The sequence below is a fragment of the Trichoderma asperellum genome, chromosome 3, assembly GCF_020647865.1.
Source record: "Trichoderma asperellum chromosome 3, complete sequence".
In the NCBI taxonomy this organism is placed as follows: Eukaryota; Fungi; Ascomycota; class Sordariomycetes; order Hypocreales; family Hypocreaceae; genus Trichoderma; species Trichoderma asperellum.
In genome coordinates, this window is record NC_089417.1 from 2,611,295 (window position 1) to 2,631,448 (window position 20,154).

General features: G+C 48.2%; 7 protein-coding genes across 10 annotated transcripts; 4 read left to right on the forward strand and 3 right to left on the reverse strand.

Moving 5' to 3' along the window:
• The first annotated feature begins 1,256 nt into the window (after positions 1-1,256).
• On the forward strand, positions 1,257-3,700 carry TrAFT101_005440 (uncharacterized protein). Its single transcript, XM_066127476.1, has 10 exons — positions 1,257-1,355; positions 1,423-1,509; positions 1,603-1,816; positions 1,870-1,941; positions 2,014-2,054; positions 2,106-2,270; positions 2,344-2,599; positions 2,661-2,673; positions 2,794-2,957; positions 3,011-3,700. Exons 1-10 carry the CDS (start codon positions 1,281-1,283, stop codon positions 3,523-3,525), a joined length of 1,602 nt encoding a protein of 533 aa, XP_065983587.1. The 5' UTR covers positions 1,257-1,280; the 3' UTR covers positions 3,526-3,700.
• Positions 3,701-5,769: 2,069 nt separating this feature from the next.
• On the forward strand, positions 5,770-7,857 carry TrAFT101_005441 (uncharacterized protein). The gene is made up of 3 exons (XM_024900901.2): positions 5,770-5,901; positions 5,971-6,425; positions 6,503-7,857. The coding sequence occupies exons 2-3, from the start codon at positions 6,236-6,238 to the stop codon at positions 7,663-7,665; spliced, it is 1,353 nt and encodes a 450-aa protein (XP_024757356.1). The 5' UTR covers positions 5,770-5,901; positions 5,971-6,235; the 3' UTR covers positions 7,666-7,857.
• An 88-nt stretch (positions 7,858-7,945) lies between these two features.
• TrAFT101_005442 (uncharacterized protein) lies at positions 7,946-8,839 on the reverse strand (the record flags this gene model as incomplete). Its single annotated transcript, XM_024904319.1, has 1 exon — positions 7,946-8,839. The coding sequence occupies one exon, from the start codon at positions 8,837-8,839 to the stop codon at positions 7,946-7,948; it is 894 nt and encodes a 297-aa protein (XP_024757355.1).
• A 381-nt stretch (positions 8,840-9,220) lies between these two features.
• On the reverse strand, positions 9,221-12,325 carry TrAFT101_005443 (uncharacterized protein). 4 transcript variants are annotated; one of them, XM_066127479.1, is made up of 7 exons: positions 11,873-12,325; positions 11,478-11,795; positions 11,282-11,414; positions 10,462-11,225; positions 10,044-10,403; positions 9,637-9,971; positions 9,221-9,562 (listed from the first exon to the last, which is right to left on the reverse strand). In XM_066127479.1, the coding sequence occupies exons 3-7, from the start codon at positions 11,318-11,320 to the stop codon at positions 9,441-9,443; spliced, it is 1,620 nt and encodes a 539-aa protein (XP_065983589.1). In that variant the 5' UTR covers positions 11,321-11,414; positions 11,478-11,795; positions 11,873-12,325; the 3' UTR covers positions 9,221-9,440. The 4 variants fall into 4 exon arrangements, with proteins under 4 accessions (XP_065983589.1, XP_065983588.1, XP_065983590.1 ...); XM_066127477.1 differs by having other exon boundaries at positions 10,462-11,205; positions 11,282-12,325; XM_066127478.1 differs by lacking the exons at positions 9,221-9,562; positions 9,637-9,971 and having other exon boundaries at positions 9,979-10,403; positions 10,462-11,205; positions 11,282-12,325.
• A 2,264-nt stretch (positions 12,326-14,589) lies between these two features.
• On the forward strand, positions 14,590-15,109 carry TrAFT101_005445 (uncharacterized protein; the record flags this gene model as incomplete). The annotated part of the gene is made up of 2 exons (XM_024900933.1): positions 14,590-14,668; positions 14,733-15,109. 2 exons carry the CDS (start codon positions 14,590-14,592, stop codon positions 15,107-15,109), a joined length of 456 nt encoding a protein of 151 aa, XP_024757353.1.
• A 2,046-nt stretch (positions 15,110-17,155) lies between these two features.
• Positions 17,156-17,839, forward strand: TrAFT101_005446 (uncharacterized protein; the record flags this gene model as incomplete). Its single annotated transcript, XM_024900893.1, has 2 exons — positions 17,156-17,209; positions 17,294-17,839. 2 exons carry the CDS (start codon positions 17,156-17,158, stop codon positions 17,837-17,839), a joined length of 600 nt encoding a protein of 199 aa, XP_024757351.1.
• A 300-nt stretch (positions 17,840-18,139) lies between these two features.
• On the reverse strand, positions 18,140-20,032 carry DPH2 (Diphthamide biosynthesis protein 2). Its single transcript, XM_024904317.2, has one exon. The coding sequence runs from the start codon at positions 19,949-19,951 to the stop codon at positions 18,350-18,352; it is 1,602 nt and encodes a 533-aa protein (XP_024757350.1). The 5' UTR covers positions 19,952-20,032; the 3' UTR covers positions 18,140-18,349.
• Positions 20,033-20,154: the final 122 nt, after the last annotated feature.

Genomic DNA, 20,154 nt, shown 5'->3' on the forward strand with positions numbered 1-20,154 from the left:
AACTTTGCTGGCAGCAATTTCATGCTGCGTAACCATCTGTGACTCTGATAAGCGATCCCAGCATAACCTCTTGACTGACTGCGAACCAACAATCTGTGAGCTTGTCAACTGCACGTACAAACTTCACAAGCTGAGCGATATAAAGCCTGATGAATACTTTCTGCGCATTTCAAAGCAGAGAAACAATCAGCAAATAAATTCTGCGAATCAAAGACTTTTGAAATTTTAGAAGAGCCTTAACTTATCCCCACAGAGTGGCGTCCTCATTCATGGTCTTTGCCATTACACTGAAGGACCGAGGGCCAAAACATCGCTTTGTCTGTACCTCTTCCAATTGTTGACAGAGCCTCCGAGTAAAGTGGATATTGGAATGATCATCAAAGGGACTTTCGAAAATTTTTGACGTGTATCACACAACGAGAGACAATTGAAACTTACATTTGAGCTGTGGCTTGTATACTAATCTCTTCGTCTTTTTTCTGGAGCCATAAGAACGAGCCAAAGAAAGCTCAGGATCCCTGTACATGAATGGTTTGGTTTCTTTTTTAGGATTAATTCGCGTGTAGTCTTCAAAGAAATAATGAATGAGCTTCATAGACCATGTGTCCAATAGCTTATGGAGATGTTTAGAGCGCGAGCAAGCTGAGGCAGTTGGATTTGAGCTTGAGAGGCCATGATTGACCTTTCGTTGACCGCGGGCTGGGACGATGTAAACGTGTGTCTGTTAAGCTCACGCTGGTTTTGGGCGTATTTGCTGGGTCAACATTGGAAGTGGAGTAAGTAGAGGATAGCAATAGTGGCTTGTTCGATACCTTTTTTTGTGTTGTTTTGCTTCAATTATTTAGTCTCCCTTTTTTTTTCTGATCTATATTGGTTGCTATTATGGTTCTGGAACTATCTAGTTATGCTAGCTAGGCTTCACAAGCAGCGCGAGATTGAAGCGTAAAATCATCAGTCTTGGAAGCGCGTTGACCTTGATAAATAAGTAAAGATGGAAGTTTAATGAATGAAATGAGTTGTGTTAAATTTTTTTGTAAAAAGTAGGTACCAAGATGAAAACTTTATACGCCTCTTCGCTGCAAATCAGGTAAATAGCGCCTGCAGGCTTTAATATAGCGCAAGATTTATCGGCGCCAGTGACTGTTCAATTGGGAGTCTATCCGGTTTCGGCCGGCCGATTTATCCTCCGGCAGCTGTTGTCAAAACCTACCCACCTCAGATCGGAGGGGCAATTGATTGCATCTCCAGACAAACATCAACGCTGGAAAAGTTGCGACAAGATGGCAAACGGCGCAGAGAACAAGACTCATACCGAGTCGCAAGTCTATCTCTCTACCAGAGGTGGCGACTACGATGTTGGCCCCCCCGTCCTCTTTCTGTCTCTTTAGACGATAATCGTTACGGCGTGCTAATCTTTCGAAGCTGTCATTCGAGACCGTTGTCCTCAAGGGCCTCGCAGCCGACGGGGGTCTCTTCCTGCCGCATCAGATCCCAACCGCAGACAAATGGGTATGTGCGCAACACTTCGATTTCCCATGTCGCCTTATGCGATCGTCCATTTTACAATCATCGGCGTGAGCCAATGGCTAAGACAGACTTCAGCGCGAGTGGAAAGATCTCTCCTACCCCGAACTGGCCTTTGAGATTCTCAGCCTTTACATCTCGCGATCCGAGATCCCTGCGGACGATCTGAAGGCCATTATCGATCGAAGCTATTCGACTTTCCGCTCGAAAGATGTCGCCCCGCTGGTGCATCTAGAGAACAATCTTTATCTACTTGAGCTGTTCCACGGCCCAAGCTACTCCTTCAAAGACTGTATGCTCCACGAGTGCGGATAGGGTGACATCATTGATCTGACATGTGTAAAGGCGCACTGCAATTTTTGGGAAATCTCTTTGAATACTTCCTCGTTCGAAAGAACCAGGGCAAAGAAGGAAAAGGTAGGCTGATATGATAGATAGAGACAATCCCTAGTCCAACCGTCGAGTGCATATATGCTGACTAGTTAGTAGACAGGCATCACTTGACTGTTGTGGGCGCAACAAGCGGTGATGTAAGCTCGCCCTCGCCATTTTATACGATTATCATTCTAACACTCATATAGACTGGATCTGCTGCCATCTACGGTCTGAAGGGCAAAAAGGATGTTTCCGTCTTCATCCTGCATCCCAAGGGCCGCATTAGCCCCATTCAGGAGTTACAGATGACGACTTGCACAGATGCAAATGTGCACAACCTTGCTGTCGAAGGAACCTTTGACGACTGCCAAGTGAGTATTACATGTATACCTAGAAGGAAGGAAAGAAAGAGGAAAACAGAGCCTCAGGCTAACAATACAACAGGATATTGTTAAGGCCATGTTTGGCGATCCCGATTCAAACGAGGCTTTGCAGCTTGGTGCCGTCAACTCGATCAACTTTTCGAGAATTCTCGCTCAAATTGTCTACTACTTCTACTCATATTTCTCACTTGCCAGACAGTCATCTTCTTTCAATGTTGGAGATGAGGTCAGATTTGTGACTCCCACCGGAAACTTTGGCAATATCCTCGCCGGATACTTTGCAAAGCAGATGGGTCTTCCAGTGGCCAAGCTTGTCGGTATGTGTTCTCCACCAATCTTGTCTAGTCTGAATACCAGATCTGACTTGTATATAACTAGTGGCAACAAATGAGTAAGTAACCGAGCTGAAGACACTAATCCTGGTTCTTACGATTGTGTCATTTATCTAAAGAATGGCGAAACTCGTATGAGAACTGTTTTAGTATTAACATTGACTAATACTATCGCCTAGGAATGACATCTTGCATCGCTTTTGGCAGACTGGCCGATATGTGAAGACCCCTGTTCAGGACGAGAGCAGCTCAAAAGCCGAAAACTGCAAGGAAACTTTGAGCCCAGCTATGGATATCTTGGTCTCCAGTAACTTTGAGAGACTAATGTGGTTCCTGGCTAGGGGTAAGTGCTCCTACTCGGTCCGACTTCTTCACCCAAAGCTAACTCTTTTGTAGATTTTGCCGCAACTGTTGGCATGGATGAGGAGTTTAACAGAAAGCAAGCTGGACAAGAGGTCTCTGCTTGGTACAAGTCCCTGAAAACCACGGGCGGTTTCGGACCTGTGCATGACGAGATCATGGAGAACGGACGTCGCACATTTGAGAGCGAGCGTGTAAGCGATGCACAGACTGTGGAGACGATCAAGTCTAGCTACAACAAGAACAGCTACGTCCTTGATCCCCATTCGGCTGTCGGAGTCACGGCATCTGAGAGATCCATCGCACGTACCGACTCAAACGCACACCACATCTCGCTCTCAACAGCCCACCCCGCGAAATTCTCAGATGTCGTCACTAAGGCCCTGGCAGACGAGCCTAAATTCAACTTTGAGGAGCAGGTGCTTCCCGATGAGTTCAAGGCTCTCTCAACGAAAGAGAAGCGCGTTACACTTGTGGAGAACTCATGGGAGAAGGTGCGGGAACTTGTCAAGAGCCAGGTCGAAAAAGACCTCAAGGCCGAGAGCAATTAATTTGGAAAAAAGAGTACATAAAAGTTTTAGTCGCGTCACATAATGCTACTGCATACCTAGATTATCAATTTGGTTAGAAAAAAATATCATCTTCACTTGTGGGCTCATAGTCAACTGATTATAGCGTAGTACTGCCGACTTTGGCATTGATAGGGAAATTAAAACGATTAGCAGAGAACTCTGGCCTGCGGTGATGTGAGATAAGAAATGTCTGTAACGCGTGAAGTTGATATTCGTAATCGAGGGAGTTGCATCCATTGCGCATAGATAAATCATTTCACATTGACGGCTGCGAGTTGATAGATGCAGCCATGGTAGGACTTCAAAACCAAGAGTAGTCATTCAAACGGCTAACTGCGACGTAACATTCGGCTTTTGATTCTATGTGGTCCATGATATACCCGAGTTTGTAAAGTTCCCGTAACACTCAAGCCTAAAATGAGGGACCAGAACTGAACAGGGAACACGATTGTGATGTTGATATTTCTAATCAATAAAATACAGTTGACGCCTTGAGCAACGTAGAGTTGCAACATGGAGTCTAGAGAGGGGTGAATGTCTGACTTGAACCAGCTTAACAGAACCCTGCAACCCAGTTGGAGAGGAAGAAGAAGAAGAAGAAGAAGAAGAAGAAGAAGAAGAAGGACGAACCCTACATAACTCCGCGTTATAGACATTCCGAATTCGGAACTTGCATGGAAGAGACCTAGACGCCCGATAAGGCTCCGCACTCGTGCATGGGTAAATGAGGAGGGGTTAGAGGAGGAGAAAGCCCTGGTATGGTGTGAGTGCATCGTGTGGCAGTGCCTCTTTTGGATTCGCAGCGGAGGCATCGGAAGTATCACGCGTATCTAATCGGCCATCGAAGTAAAGATTTATGCATGAGAGGCAGTAGTACTAATTCTCTCTATATTTAATCTTCCTAGTGCTTAAACCATGTTCTTCCCAATAGCCGCAATCTTGTCGGCGAAATAGAATGAACTCATAGTTGGCTGCAGCATGGGACATAATTTCCACAAATGAAATTACATGTATTGCTTCCTTTTCTAGCATACGGGTAATGTCATATCCATCGTTTCGGGGCAATACGCCTCAAACAACAGCGATGAGTAAATGAGCAGCTTCCTTTTCAAAGACAGAGACAAAGAGAGAGCCTGTAAAAGGGCCTTTTACCCCCCGAGAGAATCTTACAATAGAAGGTGTCCGAGGTTTTGCACTTTCATATTTTGTGTTATCGAAGCTGGGCATCTTGGATGAAGAGGAGATTCACCCCGACGTCGGACATAATGCCGCTAAGCACTTTATTGAATCCACTCGCGAGATCCATAGTAAGAAGAAGAAAGTCACTAAAAGCATTGACATGCGGCTCTCTCTCTCTCTCTCTTTCGCTTAAGTGGTGATTTTCCCCTCTGTTCTTTCAAAGACTGCCGGCTGCCCGGGGCTGCGCGTCCCGAGCCGGGGTTGTCATTTCAGAGTGGAGCAAAGTTCGGGACCGGGCGCCCGGCTTGACTCCAAATGGAGCCATTTTTAGGGCAAAAGGGCCAAAAGAAGAAAGAAGGGAAATTGAGACGAAAAACAAAGTTCCCAAGTCTTGGCCAGAGCGAGTCAAGCGGAAGGGTGGCTATGCTTAACTAGTACCGGTATCAGATTTCACATGCGATTTTCGTTGCCGACTACTGTATGAAGTCGAGAACCCTTTTTTGGTTTTAGAGCATAGTGACATATCCCTGGCCATTTAACTACGTCGTAATCTGTAAGTGCCAAGAAGTGCCATCGGCAGTGCGTCTGTCCCATGTTGTCCCATGTTGTGTTTGCCGTCAGTACCGAATGCAACTCCCGTATTTGGCCTCCCAGGCAAATCTCGTGGCTCGCATCGAGATTCATCGAAGAAAAAAAAAAAAAAGTCTCGTTATCGAAGCGAGTAGCATCGGCCGGGGTATTCCTATATTAATAGTATATGCTTGTATTTGGGATGGAACCGTTCTGTCCTGTTCTTTGCGTGCTCACCGAGTGGTGGGTATTTCATGATCATCCGCTTTGCCAGTTTTAGCGAATTTCCCAAACAGCTACTCCACACAGCCAAAATCACCTTCTAATAAAAGGATCGTCGTCAATATCTGTAACCTAACCGTTTAAGCTTAGGCAGCTAAAGTAAACATGGCGAAACATTAGCACACCCAACACACCCGTGATGGCTGCGCAGCCCACGGCGATGGCCGAGGCAACTGCTGCTCTGCGCGCGTCTGAGTACGGTAAGGGTTAGGCACATGAGGCTACGCGTTGAAACCCTTTCTTGTCTTTTGGAAAACTACGAAGGATTCGGGAATGGCGTGACCCGTTTGCGGTTCCCCCTAACTTTGGCTGCGTAGCTGGCCTGTGGGTTTTGGATGGCTCCATAAAGGCAGGTGGTGTTTCAGTCGGGGCATTTGCTGACGGTGACTCCAGTAGAGAGGCTTTTTGCGCTTTGACGGTATTGATCATAGCCGAATGCTGCCTCTGCTCGGCGTATCTTGTCCCTTGTAAAGTTCATTCTCTCGGCCGAACTATATTAGAACGATGATGGCCTCACTCGTGGGTTATAAATCTTCAGCAACAATTACTTGTCTGTTCCTCATCACAACAGTCTTATAAGCCCGGAGCTACTCTTGAGACTGCCCCTTTTCTCAAGTAATTAATCTGTTGTGAGAAACAAGCTTTACCCGCATTCATCATGTTTGTGAAGAGCTCTGCTTCGGCTGGCCTTTTGGTCGCTCTGTTCAGCTACGTCTCTGCGAGTCCAGTGTGCTTGGCGAGAGAGCCCGCAGAGCCGGCCAATGTGGTCTTGACCCCGGCCGGTGATAGTGGATCGAACTTGAAGCTTGCTAACCAGAACAACTTCATCTGGACCCATGAAGACCAAGGTATGTGAATTCATCTCATCTCATCTTGTTTGCTATAAAGAAGTTTAGGATCCAACTCATCTCTCCGTAAACTGCAGGCATCTATGCCAACTTGACCGTCACGGTCAACCCGGGCGTCCGTCTCCTCAGCGCTCTCAACTTCCAGAATGTCGTGGAATCAGTTGACTGCGGCAGCCAAGACGTCACCGTCAAGTTTGACAGCGCCACCTCGCTGAAGGCTGCTCAGACTGCCTGGGCCTGGGTCAACCAGGCCCCCGCCAACACAATCATCTACGTCGCCGAAGGTGATACCTGCGCCGGCGACAGCGGCCGACAGCCATTCTCCGTCGAGTCCATCACATACGACACCACGGCAAACACCGCCACGCTGGCCGCCACCAAGACTGCGTGGAAGAGCTTCGCCCAGGACGCCAGCATCCGAATCAGCGGTACTCCCACCACCGGCACCAGCACACGGTCCATTAGCAAGGACATTGCCATTGATGTCAGCCACGACTTCTCCGGCCCCATTTACAGCACCACCATCGACGGCGTCAACCTCGGAATCTCGTGCTCGACTTGCAACACTCAGGGCATTCTGAATGCTGACATCACGCTCTCACTGTCCAACGGCTTCCAGGCTTCGGTCACCACCTCGAACAACCTCGGTGCCACCTTCGAAGTCAGCCTCACTGCTGGTGGCGCTCTCTCTTCACCACTCTCCACCTCCATTCCCATCTTCAGCACCGCCCTGGCCGGATTCACCATTGCCGACGTCGTCACCATCGGCCCTCAACTGAACCTGGTTGCCGATGCCTCCATCTCCAGCTTCAGCGCCTCGGCCACCGCCACTGTCGGAGTCGAGGCAACCCTCCCCGACGGTTCTGGCTTCACTCTCGGCCAGGGCGTCAACATCAACCCCGTCGTCAAAGCCACTGGCCTTGGGTTGAGCGGCCAGGTCTCAATCTCTGCTAGTATTACTCCTACTGCCACTCTGCAGCTCGCTGCCACTTTCCTCGACGAGGGTCTCGTCGGAGGAATCGCCCTCAAAGCTCCTCAACTCACTGCCAACTTCGCCGGAGCTGCTAGCACTGCTGGCGAGACTGCTTGCGGTAACAGCAATGCCGAAGTCTCTGTGGAGGTTGACGCTGGCGTTGAGCTTGATGCCTTTGGAGGATTCGGGGGTGCCAATGACGAGCCCAATTTGACCAAGATTTTCTCTGCTTCTACGACTCTGTGGAAGGCTTGCCTGAACGTGTAATTGTATTATAATATACACAAATTTGGATGCTCTCCTGTTCGAATGCCTGGTGTATATAGCTATTAGTCTGTTTGTATAAACCGCGCTTGTATTCTTGGAATATCAAATATTAGGTAATATGGGTAGTATAAATATAAGGAAGATATTATTTCAGTATCATTTTATATATAGCCTTGGCAGTGAATGAGTGAAAAGAGAGACAAAATTTTTTTTTATTCAAAGTACTAGACATCTAATTTCTACGGCCGACACAAAATCGTCTTAAAAATATTGTGCCAAACTATGCAGTGCCCCAGTGTCTAGCCAAAAACTCATCAACCTTAATAGGCTTCACCTCTGGAACTTTCTGGTTGATCGTTGCCGTAAGGTCCATATCTCCCTCGCCAATAAGTCTCAAAAACTCATGAACCATTGTCATCAGAGGATCTTTCTTTTCCTCAATCAAGACAGCAAGGTCCTCCAAAGAGATGTAAGTCTTATCAAGAGCCTTTCCGGTAACCCGCTCAACTTTGTCAACAAATTCATTTACTGAAAGCTTTTCTCCCACAATAAAACTGTCCTCGTCCCATTTCTCGAAATCGAGGGCCGCGGTGACGTATTTGCCAATGTCCCTCATGTCTGTGAAAGCTACCTTGCTGGAGCCATCTCCAGGAATCGAGGCATTACCAGCCTTGATATCTATGATCAACGGCGGTCCACGGTAGCCAGATCGTCCAATATCCTCTTCCCGCGGCGCATCTGCAGCCCAGATATTCAACCAAAGACCGTTGATGAAGCGCGTGTACTCCAGTCCGGACTTCTTGACCGCCTCCCAGACGCTCTCTTTGACCTTGTAATAGCCAACTTTATCATATGCAGGGACTGCCCATTCTGATGGGACAAATCGCTTCACTTGGGCTTCCTTGGCTGCCTCTAGCAGAGCAAGCTGCGAAGCGGCAATGGCCGGACCGTAAGACCAGATACAGCTGAGAACAGTGTGAACGCCTTCGAGGGCATTGATAAGCTGCTCATGAGAGTCGTAGTCCACAACTCTGACGACTGCGCCTTGTGTCTCAAGGTCGGGTCGTGGGGAGCGAGAGAGGACGACTAGTTGATGCTTCTTGGATGCCAAGATAGCGTTGATGATGTTTGAGGCGATGGCTGAACCACCTCCAGCGACTGCAACGGTGACCATTTTGGAAAATAAGAAAGGATTTGGAGTTTGAGATTCGAAGAAGAGATTGGTATTCTGTTTCTAGTACAGACATCCGTTTGTGAGGAAGATGCTTTTTGTCCTGACAGGAGGACCATACACCCCTATATATACACACGTCTGGTTCTCCATTTCAAGGAGCTTGGGCGCTGCTATGACCCAATTCGTTCAAAACTGATGTAAGGTGTTACGGGACAGCTTTAAAATTGCCCGTCTATGTCATGCCTACAACAAGGCTAAAGGGTCATGATTCACTCCCCACCCACTTGTCATCGCGGCCGAGGGCGGCCGCGCGCGGTGGTGGCCCTAGTTGAATAACCAGCTAGTGGGGACGTTCAAAAGCACCATTCAATGCCTGTATTAAACTGTCTCAAAAACCATGTTATCAATACCCATTCAAGGGTCTGCATTACTATTAAGTGAAAGGACTTTTTATACTACGCCAAGGCTCGAATTGGAATTTTCAATTTTCAGCTCTAAAATGTCAGCCAGATGTACTATTTCCTCTTTTCCCTTTTAGTTTTCTTGTCTATCAAAATTACGTGCGTCTATCCTTCTGAGCATATCCGGCGTTACATATTACCTATTTAGAAAGTAAAGCGACTAAACATGGGTCGTTTTGCATAGGTTGAAATGAGTTGAAGGTGGACGGAGAATCGGATAGCATGCTGGAAAGTATATTGTCTACAACTTGCAGGTTTTTTGCTATACCAGGGAGCACGATATTAGCCATCTACTGCATCTAACACCATTATGGCCCGGAATTGAGCAATACTTACCTGCAGCCTGCCACCTCCTCCCGTAGTTCCAAGTGGCTTCGCGTAGCGTTTCCAGTGCCGTAGCCCACTCCGTGTTATCCATGTCACCGTGAAAAGATATCAGCTCCAAGGTAGCACGATAGACGACATGGCTATATGATGGAGGAAAAGATATCACATTGGCGTCGCGGTAGTGAGTATTTATAGTTTGTGATATGTCGACAATCATACGGATTATGGTCTGGACAGCCAAAGACGATGCTACGACGCAATGGGCAGGAAACCCACCAACTTCTCCTTTGCTTAAGGCGTCTGCCGTGACAGATGGATGTCGACTGTGAAGCAGGAGGAGAGATCTGTAGCCATTATATTTATTTTCTGTTAATGTTGCTGATATTGTTGTTGCAGACATCGAGGCGGCGACTTACACAAGCACTACAGCAGAAGGTTCGCAGAAACCACATTTGACACCCTTGTTCAGGTCGACAAGAGTTCTCATGAGGTCTTGGAGCTCAGCGTCTAGTTGGAACTTGTCATCACCCAGAAAATCTGATTCCTGAGCTGTAGCCAGGCGTTGACGAAAGGCGATTGTCCGGTCAAACAAGCGCCATGCTTCTGCTTGGTAGCCAAACCCACCAAGCGCTCTTTTGTCACGAGCAACACCATCTTCGCTAAATCTAGAGAATGAAGAATCGAGATCGACAGCTTCAAATGGAAGGTGGCTCGGCATAGAATCTTGGCAGTGTGCAAAAGGCTTACTCAATGTGGCTTCGGGTAGTAAAGTTGACCTAGCTGATGGCGTAAGTATGCGACTAAGTTATATGCTTAAGACCATGGGATCCAAACCTATCGCGTATGACCAGTGCCCACCAAATGTTACATCTCTCGGCTGCTTCGATCCATTCGTCACTACTTTGAAGAGTATTGGATGGGGGTTTTGCATTGTGTAGGTCCATCCAATGACCCATGCGTACGCATAGGCCAATAGTTTTATAGCACTCCTTGTGCATGCCGAAGCCATACTCGTAACACGAAAGCAGAATCCCTGCTTGAATCATCTCTAAGGATGCGTCTATACTGGCATTTAAGTACCAATAAATTGAGCGAACCGCCCTGTATAACGGTTCTTGTGCTGTGCTACTTGTGGGATAGTGGATTGATAAAAGAATGCATAGCAGTAGAATCGCAAAATCCGGACGCTTAGTTTTGCTAAATTCCGTCAACCTGCGATAAAATAGTTTCCGTGACATGATAGGCATCCATTTATGGATGTTGTCAAAGTAACACTGAGATGCCCCATATATCTCTCCTGGATGCGACTGAAGGAGTTGGTAGACTTCATCACCCACGTCCAGCGTCGAGGCTACCGCCTCGAGACGCGAAACGAGGTCAGTACAGCTGTCAGTCGAGCCCAATTGACTCGTTATCTCAGCAGACGATGCACTATCATCTAGGAGAGCCGAGTTAGAAATTTTGGACGTTCCAGGAATGAGCATCCCCTCAAACGTCTTTAGTCTTTTCCTCAGCTGGCGGAACTCCTCTACCATGGGTACACTATCAACGTCCTCGTATATACATTGTATATGCAACCTAAAGCAATGAGCCCAGATCTATTACCATATCAGGAGATTGGAATCAGGTGTGATTCTAATTATCAGCCACTCACTTCCGACATTGGAGGCACCCAGGCAGCGCCTTGTCGCATTTCTTTTTCTTCCGCCGGCAGGACAAACAGACGTTGCCCGCTCGCGATGTGGGTCTTTCGGCATTCATAGGAGATGCAAAAGTGGAAGCCATAGCTGCGAATCAAAAGCTCTGAGCAGTCGAACCACAGGATCTGGGCCTGATAGAATAAGACGTACGGATTTTGAAGTATACGATTAGGAATTAAGGCACGAGTGAGCTCTCTGTACTCTGTACGGCGTATTCTAATCCATATCGGACTTGGGGGAGATTGGCGGATTTGGCCATGTTAGTTGGCGGCCGCGGTCGGCCGCCTTATGGCTAAGCCCACATTTGCTTATGCGAGCAATCTGGGGCTAGGATGTTGATGCTGATGCTGCTGATGATGATTTTGGTCAACATTAATTTGCAAGGCGATTTGTTTTGATGAGTCTAGAACGACGTGGCTTATAAATCTGGGATCGTGGCTCTTTCACCATTCGAGATGACCGCGTATGCTATAAATGGTTAATGGAGCATTCCATCTCCGCCATGAAGTCCGCATTGACGAGATGCTTATGAGTGGGCTTTATACCTTTACTGTAGCTGTAGGACCCAAAAAATCATAACAGAAGGGCTTGACATAACGATTGAGTGAGGAAACCTGGAACCAACTGCTGAGGCCGATTTCATCCCGCCCACCGATAGAACAATGCTTCGCATAACCCAAGAAAGGCATCGAGTTTACCTGTCGTACTCGATATGGCTAACCCAACTCTATCTCCAGCAAAGGAGATCAGGGGCAATAGTTTCAAATATCATCGTCACATCCTGCAGCGCATGATTTCCCATCAAGTGTGCGTCCACAAGAGTCACTTTGGCTCAAGACAATGTCATGCAGTTGGTCTAGTGGCGCAATGGTAGCGCGTTGCTTTCCGGTGGCAGAGGTTCCAGGTTCGAGCCCTGGCTGGATCGAGTTTCATCTTTATTTTTTTTGCCGTGGAAGCCTCTAATGCTTGATACAATGACGGATGATGCTTTTTTTGCGTGAGGTGAATGAGGGAGGCCTCTAACTAGTCGTGGAAAGCAGCGCGATGGCAGCCAAGGCTGGCTACCGCCGGTGTTGGTTTTAGCAGTAAGGTTGCAATGGATACAGTGCAAGCCGCCGCAAATAACCGCCTTCAACAGGCACTCAGCTTGGCTCAACCAAAACCTCTTTCAATAATCCTCCATAGCATAAAAACAAAGGCAAAGGCAAATGGCAAGTTGCTAGACGTATGATGTGCATTTCCGCTCAGAGATGCTCAAGGGAGACGTCTAACTGTATTAGTATCTTAATGCATGGGCAGCTGTCTACTTCACTCCTGACGACAGAAACACCATCTACATGAAAATCGTTCATAGGCTATTCGCGATCAAGCAATCGGTTGAGCTTGAGCAAAAATAGTGTTGAATCGCAGAAAAATTGCAGAGTATGATTTGGTTATTTTCTTCCTTCTTTAGCTCCATGTGCATGCTATTTCCCTTGTGCTGGCTGTAAATTGAACCATTTTGAACGTGGGTTGTTAAAATCTCATTGCTGCATTACATATTGCTAATAGCTGTTTCACCTCTTGGGAGCTGCTTCATCGTGCTGCAACAGAAACATTTCTCGTACCGAGCAACTCTCTGCTACGAACTTGGCAGGTTGGATCTAATGAAGCTCTTGTTGGGAGACAAAATGTGATTACTCAGCTCAGAACTGAATGGGTGTGGTGATATTGAAGCTCGATTAGGTGTTGCAGCACATTAACATGTCACAACCTTGGACCGGCATTTGGCTCCTCCTATGGCACAGTGGGTGTAGCTCAGCTTCCCGCATTCTGCGCAGTCAACCAAGCTTGGCCTATGAGACACCAACGAGTCCGAATACGCGCGCCCTATGGCTACAACCCCTGCGTGGTCGGAACTTGGGTATCAAATCTGATGCCAAACCAGCCAATGGAACCTGCATAGGGCTTTCCAGTCCAGAATCAGACTGCTGTTGCGACTCTGTGCACTAAGGAATAGCCAACAAAGTGCGAAGCGCCAAGAAGTCTCGTTATTCTGAAAATAGCATGATTCCATCTACACGAAGCATCCGCTGATGGATTTTTCTTCTTCTTTGCCCTGCTTGCTTAATGGCGTACCGTAGATAGGCACAATGCTACTGTGTGAATGTCGCTGATGCGACAAGCCCCAAAGAACGCGGCTAGACCAAGCCACTGCACGCCGTCATAGGTGCGTAGGCACATGGCGCTATTTGGAGTTGTAGAAAAAAACGGAATCGCTCAGCCACCGCGGCCAATCAAGGCTTGCGCGTAAATGAATCACCAGTCCTCGTCGCAGTGGGTGCTGCCCTCGCTGAAGACTCCACGAGACGATTAGCAAATTTTGCACGGGCGAGGTGGTAATGTGTGCATCATCAGTGCGGAGAGCCATCTGTACTGTCTGGTCATCTGCCACTTTTCGTCTGCGATTAGCTGCTGGGGCTGAAGACGAGCATCAGTCTGGCCGGTACCTTGTCGATACCTGGCGTGCGTCGATCGTGAAACAGGGCAGCTGGCGCTTAAATTCCTTTGTGCTGAGTTCTTGCGAGGTCGCTTTGGTGCCGGGGGTGACGTAGTAACCAGCCACATCGAATGACATCACGTCTCTACCTGCTCTTGCTAGACCAAGGAATGGTTGGATGGACGCTTCTCGCAGCTGCGAAACAAGGCCAAGAGAGCGCCTTGGATTTGCACTATTAAAGCCGTCGCTCTTCTCGTTGGCTTCCATCCAGCTTTTTGCTGCCCATCTCCATCTTTTCGCACCGCGTCTCCCACTGCTTCATCTTTATCGCCTAAAGACAGCTCCATCAGCTCCCAAGCAACAAACGACGAAAGTGGTACAGCGGAGTAGCATCGCCATCCCCAACGGCGGTCTTCACCATCAAAGTCAGCGCATCGCAGCCCAAACTAGCCCGAAAATCGACCCCCCTTGGACAAGTGCTCTTCGGTGACTGGATAGCCATCACACGCCATCTTTAGTCGACACACCCTTAGAGTCAGCCAGCTCCGCATCTTTAAACACCTAATTCGACGCCACCCGCTTTCGCTGAGACGCACCAGGTAGCTCTCGGCTGTTGATAAAAACCCGGCTCTGCTCTCACCACCTCCAGGGCTTTATCGGTCTCTTCAGGAGCTATACAATTCGTTTGCGATACTGGGGCGCCTTATCTCACCAAGGACAAAACATATTTCCAAATTTTGAACAGGAAAAAAAAAAGGCAGCTTGCCATCAATACCGCCCAACATGGCTCTCGGAATGATTACCATTATTCACATTGTCCTTGCCGTTCTCGTAATCATCGAGCTCGGCATTACAGGATACCGTAAGTCTCATGCAACCGCATCTTTGCCGTGTTTTGTTTCCCAACTAATGTGTTTTCTTTGCAGTTGTTAACATGACAAGCGGCTTTGGCGCCTCATCTCCGGCCACATATGCATTTCTGCTCTTCGACTCAATCTGGAGCTTGTTCATTGTCATCTATTTGGCCATTACGCCTATTTACCTTGCTCGCTTCTACCATGCTCTTGCCGCCTTTGTCCTCCTGGTTATCACGACGATCTTCTGGTTCGCAGGCGCGATTGCCCTTGCGTGTTTCGTTGGCGCGCCAGCCTGTCACGGAAATAACTGGTGCCAGACTAATGAAGCTGGCGTCGCCTTTGCATTTTTCTTGTGGGCAGGTTTCCTGGCGCTCACGATTCTTGAGGGCTTGACTACCTTGAGGGGCCACGCGCGGGCTGACAAGACCACCCCCTCCAACGTTTAAAGAGAAAGTCGCGCCGGCTATATGCAACAACGATTCGACAACGAGACAATGCGACAATGCGACGACATGCAATGCGATGTGCATGCGATGGATGTCGTGCCGATGTGGGTTTGCAGGACCCAGCCCTGGGGGAAGTTTTTTTTTTTTGGTGCTTAATGCGTGGGATTGGAGGGATGATACCCTAATGATACCTTGATTCCTGATTTCATGAATGGTTATTACTATGAATGGTTTATGTTGGTATTTATTTTTGCCCGAGGTACAATGCGACAAAGGCATGTCAAAACGGCGACAGTATGAGTTAAAGTATGAAATAAAGCATGAATAAATGAGGCATAAGATTAATCCTGACTGCGAGTCGTGACGATCCTGATAGGGATAAAAATGCAGTGAAAATTCCGCAAATTAAATATGATTCTGTTTTTGTTAATCATACTGTGCTTGTTTATTCCTGATTGTGCTGCTGTCTCTGTTCTTTTGCGGCTCGCAACTCCTGCGAGGGGCAGCATCTTGCATGGCATCATCAGTCCATTATGCTCGGGTCTGTGTGACGCCGCCGTCGCGTCGGTCCCTGCGTGCCGACCCCACCTAAGCGGAGCGGTGACGGGAAGGGATCTCAGAGGGGCAAATACAGCACATGTGGATGAGAAAGACGTAGAAAAAAAAAATGTGTTTAGTTGGCGAGCAGCCTGACAAGGCTTCATGAGATGGCAAGTAGTAGTATTAGCAGCCAGACACGTGGCAGAGGCCGGCCGGATCGCATTTCAGTTAGGGCTCGAATACTAATACTAGGTAGTATCTTTGTAACACTTGTTCTACCTACTCCATTTGCTTGAGAGCGGTGTGTGACTCTTTTTGCATAATCGCCGCCCGCATTAGCTTACTACTGTACGTGTGTTCAAGACAGGACGGGTTGGGATTGAGGCCCAGCGATGGCAGATTTTTCTTCTTGATTCTTTCCTATTCCGCCTTACGGAAAAGAAAAAAAAAGAAAAAAAAAAAAAAAAAAGTCCCAAAGCAACCACAGATTATGAAGAAGGATTAATGAGCTTCTCGTGACAACTTCAAGGTTGTCGCTAATTTAAGGCTCCCTCGTTCGTATTCTAGTGGCTGGTGGCTGACTTTCTTTATTTTTGATTTTTTTTTTCCAGCCACCCAATCAATCCGCCTTTCATAAGCCACAGGCACAATACCCCTGGCAAGCCATCAGCCTCTTAAAAGAACAAAAAAAAAAAAAAAAACAGGGCCGCAACGCGGGCGGCCACTTTTTTTCTTACAGTAAGTAAAAATGCACCCCTGCTTTTAGGTCTCCACTCCGTTGCCTGGGTAGACTATCCGGCCGGTGTGTGTGTGTTGCGCTTTTTGTTGTTGTCAATGAGCTACAAAAAAAAAAAAAAAATAGAGCTTCAGTAATCCGTGCAACCATCTCTTGAAACTAGCTTCAACCATTCCTTGGCTCTAGCTTCTTGTCGCCAGGTAAAAGCAATATTACTTCCCCATCTTCTTTGTGCTGTTAGTCCCGACTTTGAATTAATCCGGCTAAATGAAAAGCGCGCAGAGGCCCAATCCTTTGACCTCTCCAGTCATCTATCTAATGTGCAGCAGAAGCTGGTTTCCCGTATAATGTTAGCTCCTCTCTTTTCTGCTCTCCCAACCACCTCGATATTTCCAGCTGAACAATCCCTGGGCGCCTTACACACGCACTCGCTATTGGCCCCCCCTCCTCTGCAGCTCATCTTATACTTGTAGGACATTAGCATGGTTTATAGTAGCAGCTTCTATTTAATAAAGCGGAGTTGAGGCGCATATCGCCCACGTTTTCTTTGTCAACTTCGCGTTTCTCACCTTTCCTTCTTCATCCACTTTCTCTCCTTGTGGCACGTCATTGCAGTGATTCAAAGGCGCGATATATCGCGATTCCATTGAAGGCTTGATTGCTAGCTGCAGCACCGTTATACTACTGCTTTCCAGCATCTTTGCGCTTGAGGCTACATATCGTCGCATCGTCACCTGTCGCATTTTGCGGCAGCCCCCTCATCGGCCAAGATGCTTTTCGGACTCGTCTTCATATGCACTCGCATCTCGCAGATCGTCACTCTGGTAGGATTCCCCCCCTCCTTATGGCTCTTGCGCCTCCAGTATAAAATAGAACAAGACTCATTCGTTCTCTCCTCGCAAATGCAGATACCTCCAGTTGGCATGCTGAGTTGGTTTGTCAAAAAGTTCAACGACGCAAACATCCTCACGCCCGACGACATCCTGGTCCTCTTCATCGTCACCGTCCTCGCATTGGGCTGGGCTCTCCTCACGCTGCTCTACTACTCGCGATCGTCTCACAACGGCATGTTCGTGTCCTTTGTCGACCTCTGCTTTCTCGGCGCCCTCATCGCCGGCATCTACTACCTGCGCAAGATCCAATACGCCGACTGCCAAGACCCGTCCGTCGACAGCATCTGGTACAATCACATTCACAACGTGGGCATCCCCGGATACTCTTGGCAGATTCAAAAGCCGTGCGCCATGCTCAAGGCCTCCTGGGCGTTTGCCATCATGAACACCGTCTTTTTCGCCGTCACCGCGCTTGCGGCCTGGAGCCATGGAGACAGCGTCATTGTCGAGGAGCGCGTCGTGCGTCATCGCAGCTCGCACAGCGGCCACCATAGCCATCGTCGCCGAAGCCATTCCAACTCGGGCCACAGCTACCACTCTTCGCGCCGAGTATACGTATGAACGAAGAAAACGGGGACCTTTTCTTTTCAAACTTAATTTACGGAGAACGAGGTGAACAAGCAGGAATAATGAACAGGGGGTGACGTTTATCTGGGTGACGATTAGACGACTAGATGACTGGCGGATTACATGATTTTTTTTCTTCTTCTTCTTCTTCTTCTTTTATGAGCGAGGGCAATGGGCAAAAAATCAGCCAGGCGTGGCGCTGATGATTTATGATTTGGAAAGGGCGGCATGATTGCCTGGATAATACTCTTCTTCTGTACGGGGTACATACTGAACAGCTTGGTTGATACATTTGCGCGAGCTCCCATTGGCAATATTTACTCTATTCTTTACGGTTTGTACATAGTGTGAGGGCTAGCGGGGGAGATAGCCCATGAAGATATCTAGCATTAATGTGCTATGAATGAATGTTCAATGCCTCAGATTTTTATTGTTTGCGTCGTTTCAGCATTGGTCTTTCGTGTAGTCGTCATGTTTGTGGTATCTCAATGTCCAACAGCCAGATCAGTGCTTTTCCGTCTCTTCACCAACATGGTAGCCTCTCGCAATGCCACTCCGCCCTTCCTCTATCACCGTGCTAGCCTCATTATCAAAATCACTGCCCAGTCCCTGCCACGTCCTCTGTGTTCGAAGATACTCGGCTCCAGGGCTGGCTACGCCGTTGATACTTGCCAGTTCACCCACCACCCTTTTGATCACAGCGTCTGATGACCGCTGTTCGCTGCTGCCGTTCGTTGTTTGAGCCTTATTCAAGCTGCCGGCAGTGAGTTGCATTGGTCTGCTGTGGCTAACAAGTTTTCCGGTTCTCAAGTCGAAGACTGGGGGTAGTGATTCCTCTCCATCCACACCATCTCCGACGTTTTCTTCTATAGTCTCATCCGCTTCATTCTTCTCTTCCTTTGCTTCCTCCTCCTTCTTTGCGCTGCTATTAGCCTCCTCTAGTGTCAGCTTCTCGATGCCTCCCCACCATTCTTCACCCCATATTCTCTCTTCTTCGCTCATCAATGCAACTTCCATCTCAAAAGGTGTGATAACAGGCCGCCAGTAGCCAACATCATCTTCAATAAGACCGCTTTCCCAGCATCCAACAACAACCCAACCCTCAATCTCTGCAAAGTTAGCCAGCTTGGCGGGGTTCAGCTTGCCCACTACAACGGTATAGCTCTTCTTCCCCGCAGCGGCGATTTTCTTTCGTAGTAGTTCAATTGATGAGAGGTAGTTGGACACAGAGAGTGTATTAACGAGGATACCGACGACGCCTGCTGAGGCGAGAGTGAGCACTCGAGCAAAGCGTCTACGCAAAAGACCTGCTGTTCGGAAAGTTGGGTTGTCGAGAGTGGGAGAAGTCGGTGATGGTACGGAAAGGACGTGTAGAGAAGCGAATCGAGATTGGAGGGCGAGGAGTAGAGATGCGGGCGGATCTGAAATGTGGAATAGTGAATGCGACTTCAGGAGCTCCTCGTCTATTGAGACGCCAGCTATTCTTCTATTTGGTATTATGCCGGCAGGGTCTCTGACAACTTCTGTCGCTACTACGTTGCTGTACCCCAAGTCTCTGAGGGCCTTCGTTATCGACTCAACATGGTCCTGGTATATCAGGTCTGCCATGATTACAGCCTTTGTATCCTTGTCGACAAACTCTTTTGTGAACTGCGCAACCACGACATCGTGATCCAACTCATGTGACGTGTATACGTATATGACAGGTAGTCGACTCGTCGGGCTTAGACACGTTCTTCCGTAGTGAACGACCACGTCTGAATTCGCATGCTCGGCCGCAATCTCGTCGACGCAGCAGGCGCTGTAGCTTGTGTCTGCCAAAATGCATATCCTCCAATCTTCAGTTCTCTCTGGTGTGCCTGTGCTTGCGAGCTCCTGTTTGAGCACTTCGACCACTCTCGGTGCGTCGACTAGCATGTGATCTGGAAATTGCAGTGCGACTCTTTTCCATCCGCCTTGGAGGATCTCTGCCGCAGTGCGCGGGATCTCGTAGGTGGTTCTGAGCGCATCGTGAGAGAGCGTAGATTTCGTCTCGGTTTGCGCCGAGACTTCGAGGATGTGGTCTTCTGGAGTTGACAGCACAGGCGCCGAAGCGAGCTCGCTCATGATTGCTTATTTATTTGTTTGGCGCAGACGTATGGCATCCAAACCGGATGAGTCTGCCTTGATAGAGTATAAAAGACTTGCAGGACGAATACTAAGTTGAAAAGAAATTTCAGAATATCAGGTCATCACTATGCTAGCACAAAAAGTTGGAGGGGCAATCGGCCCTGTGTAATGGTGGGGTGGGCGTGCCAATTTGGTCGTTA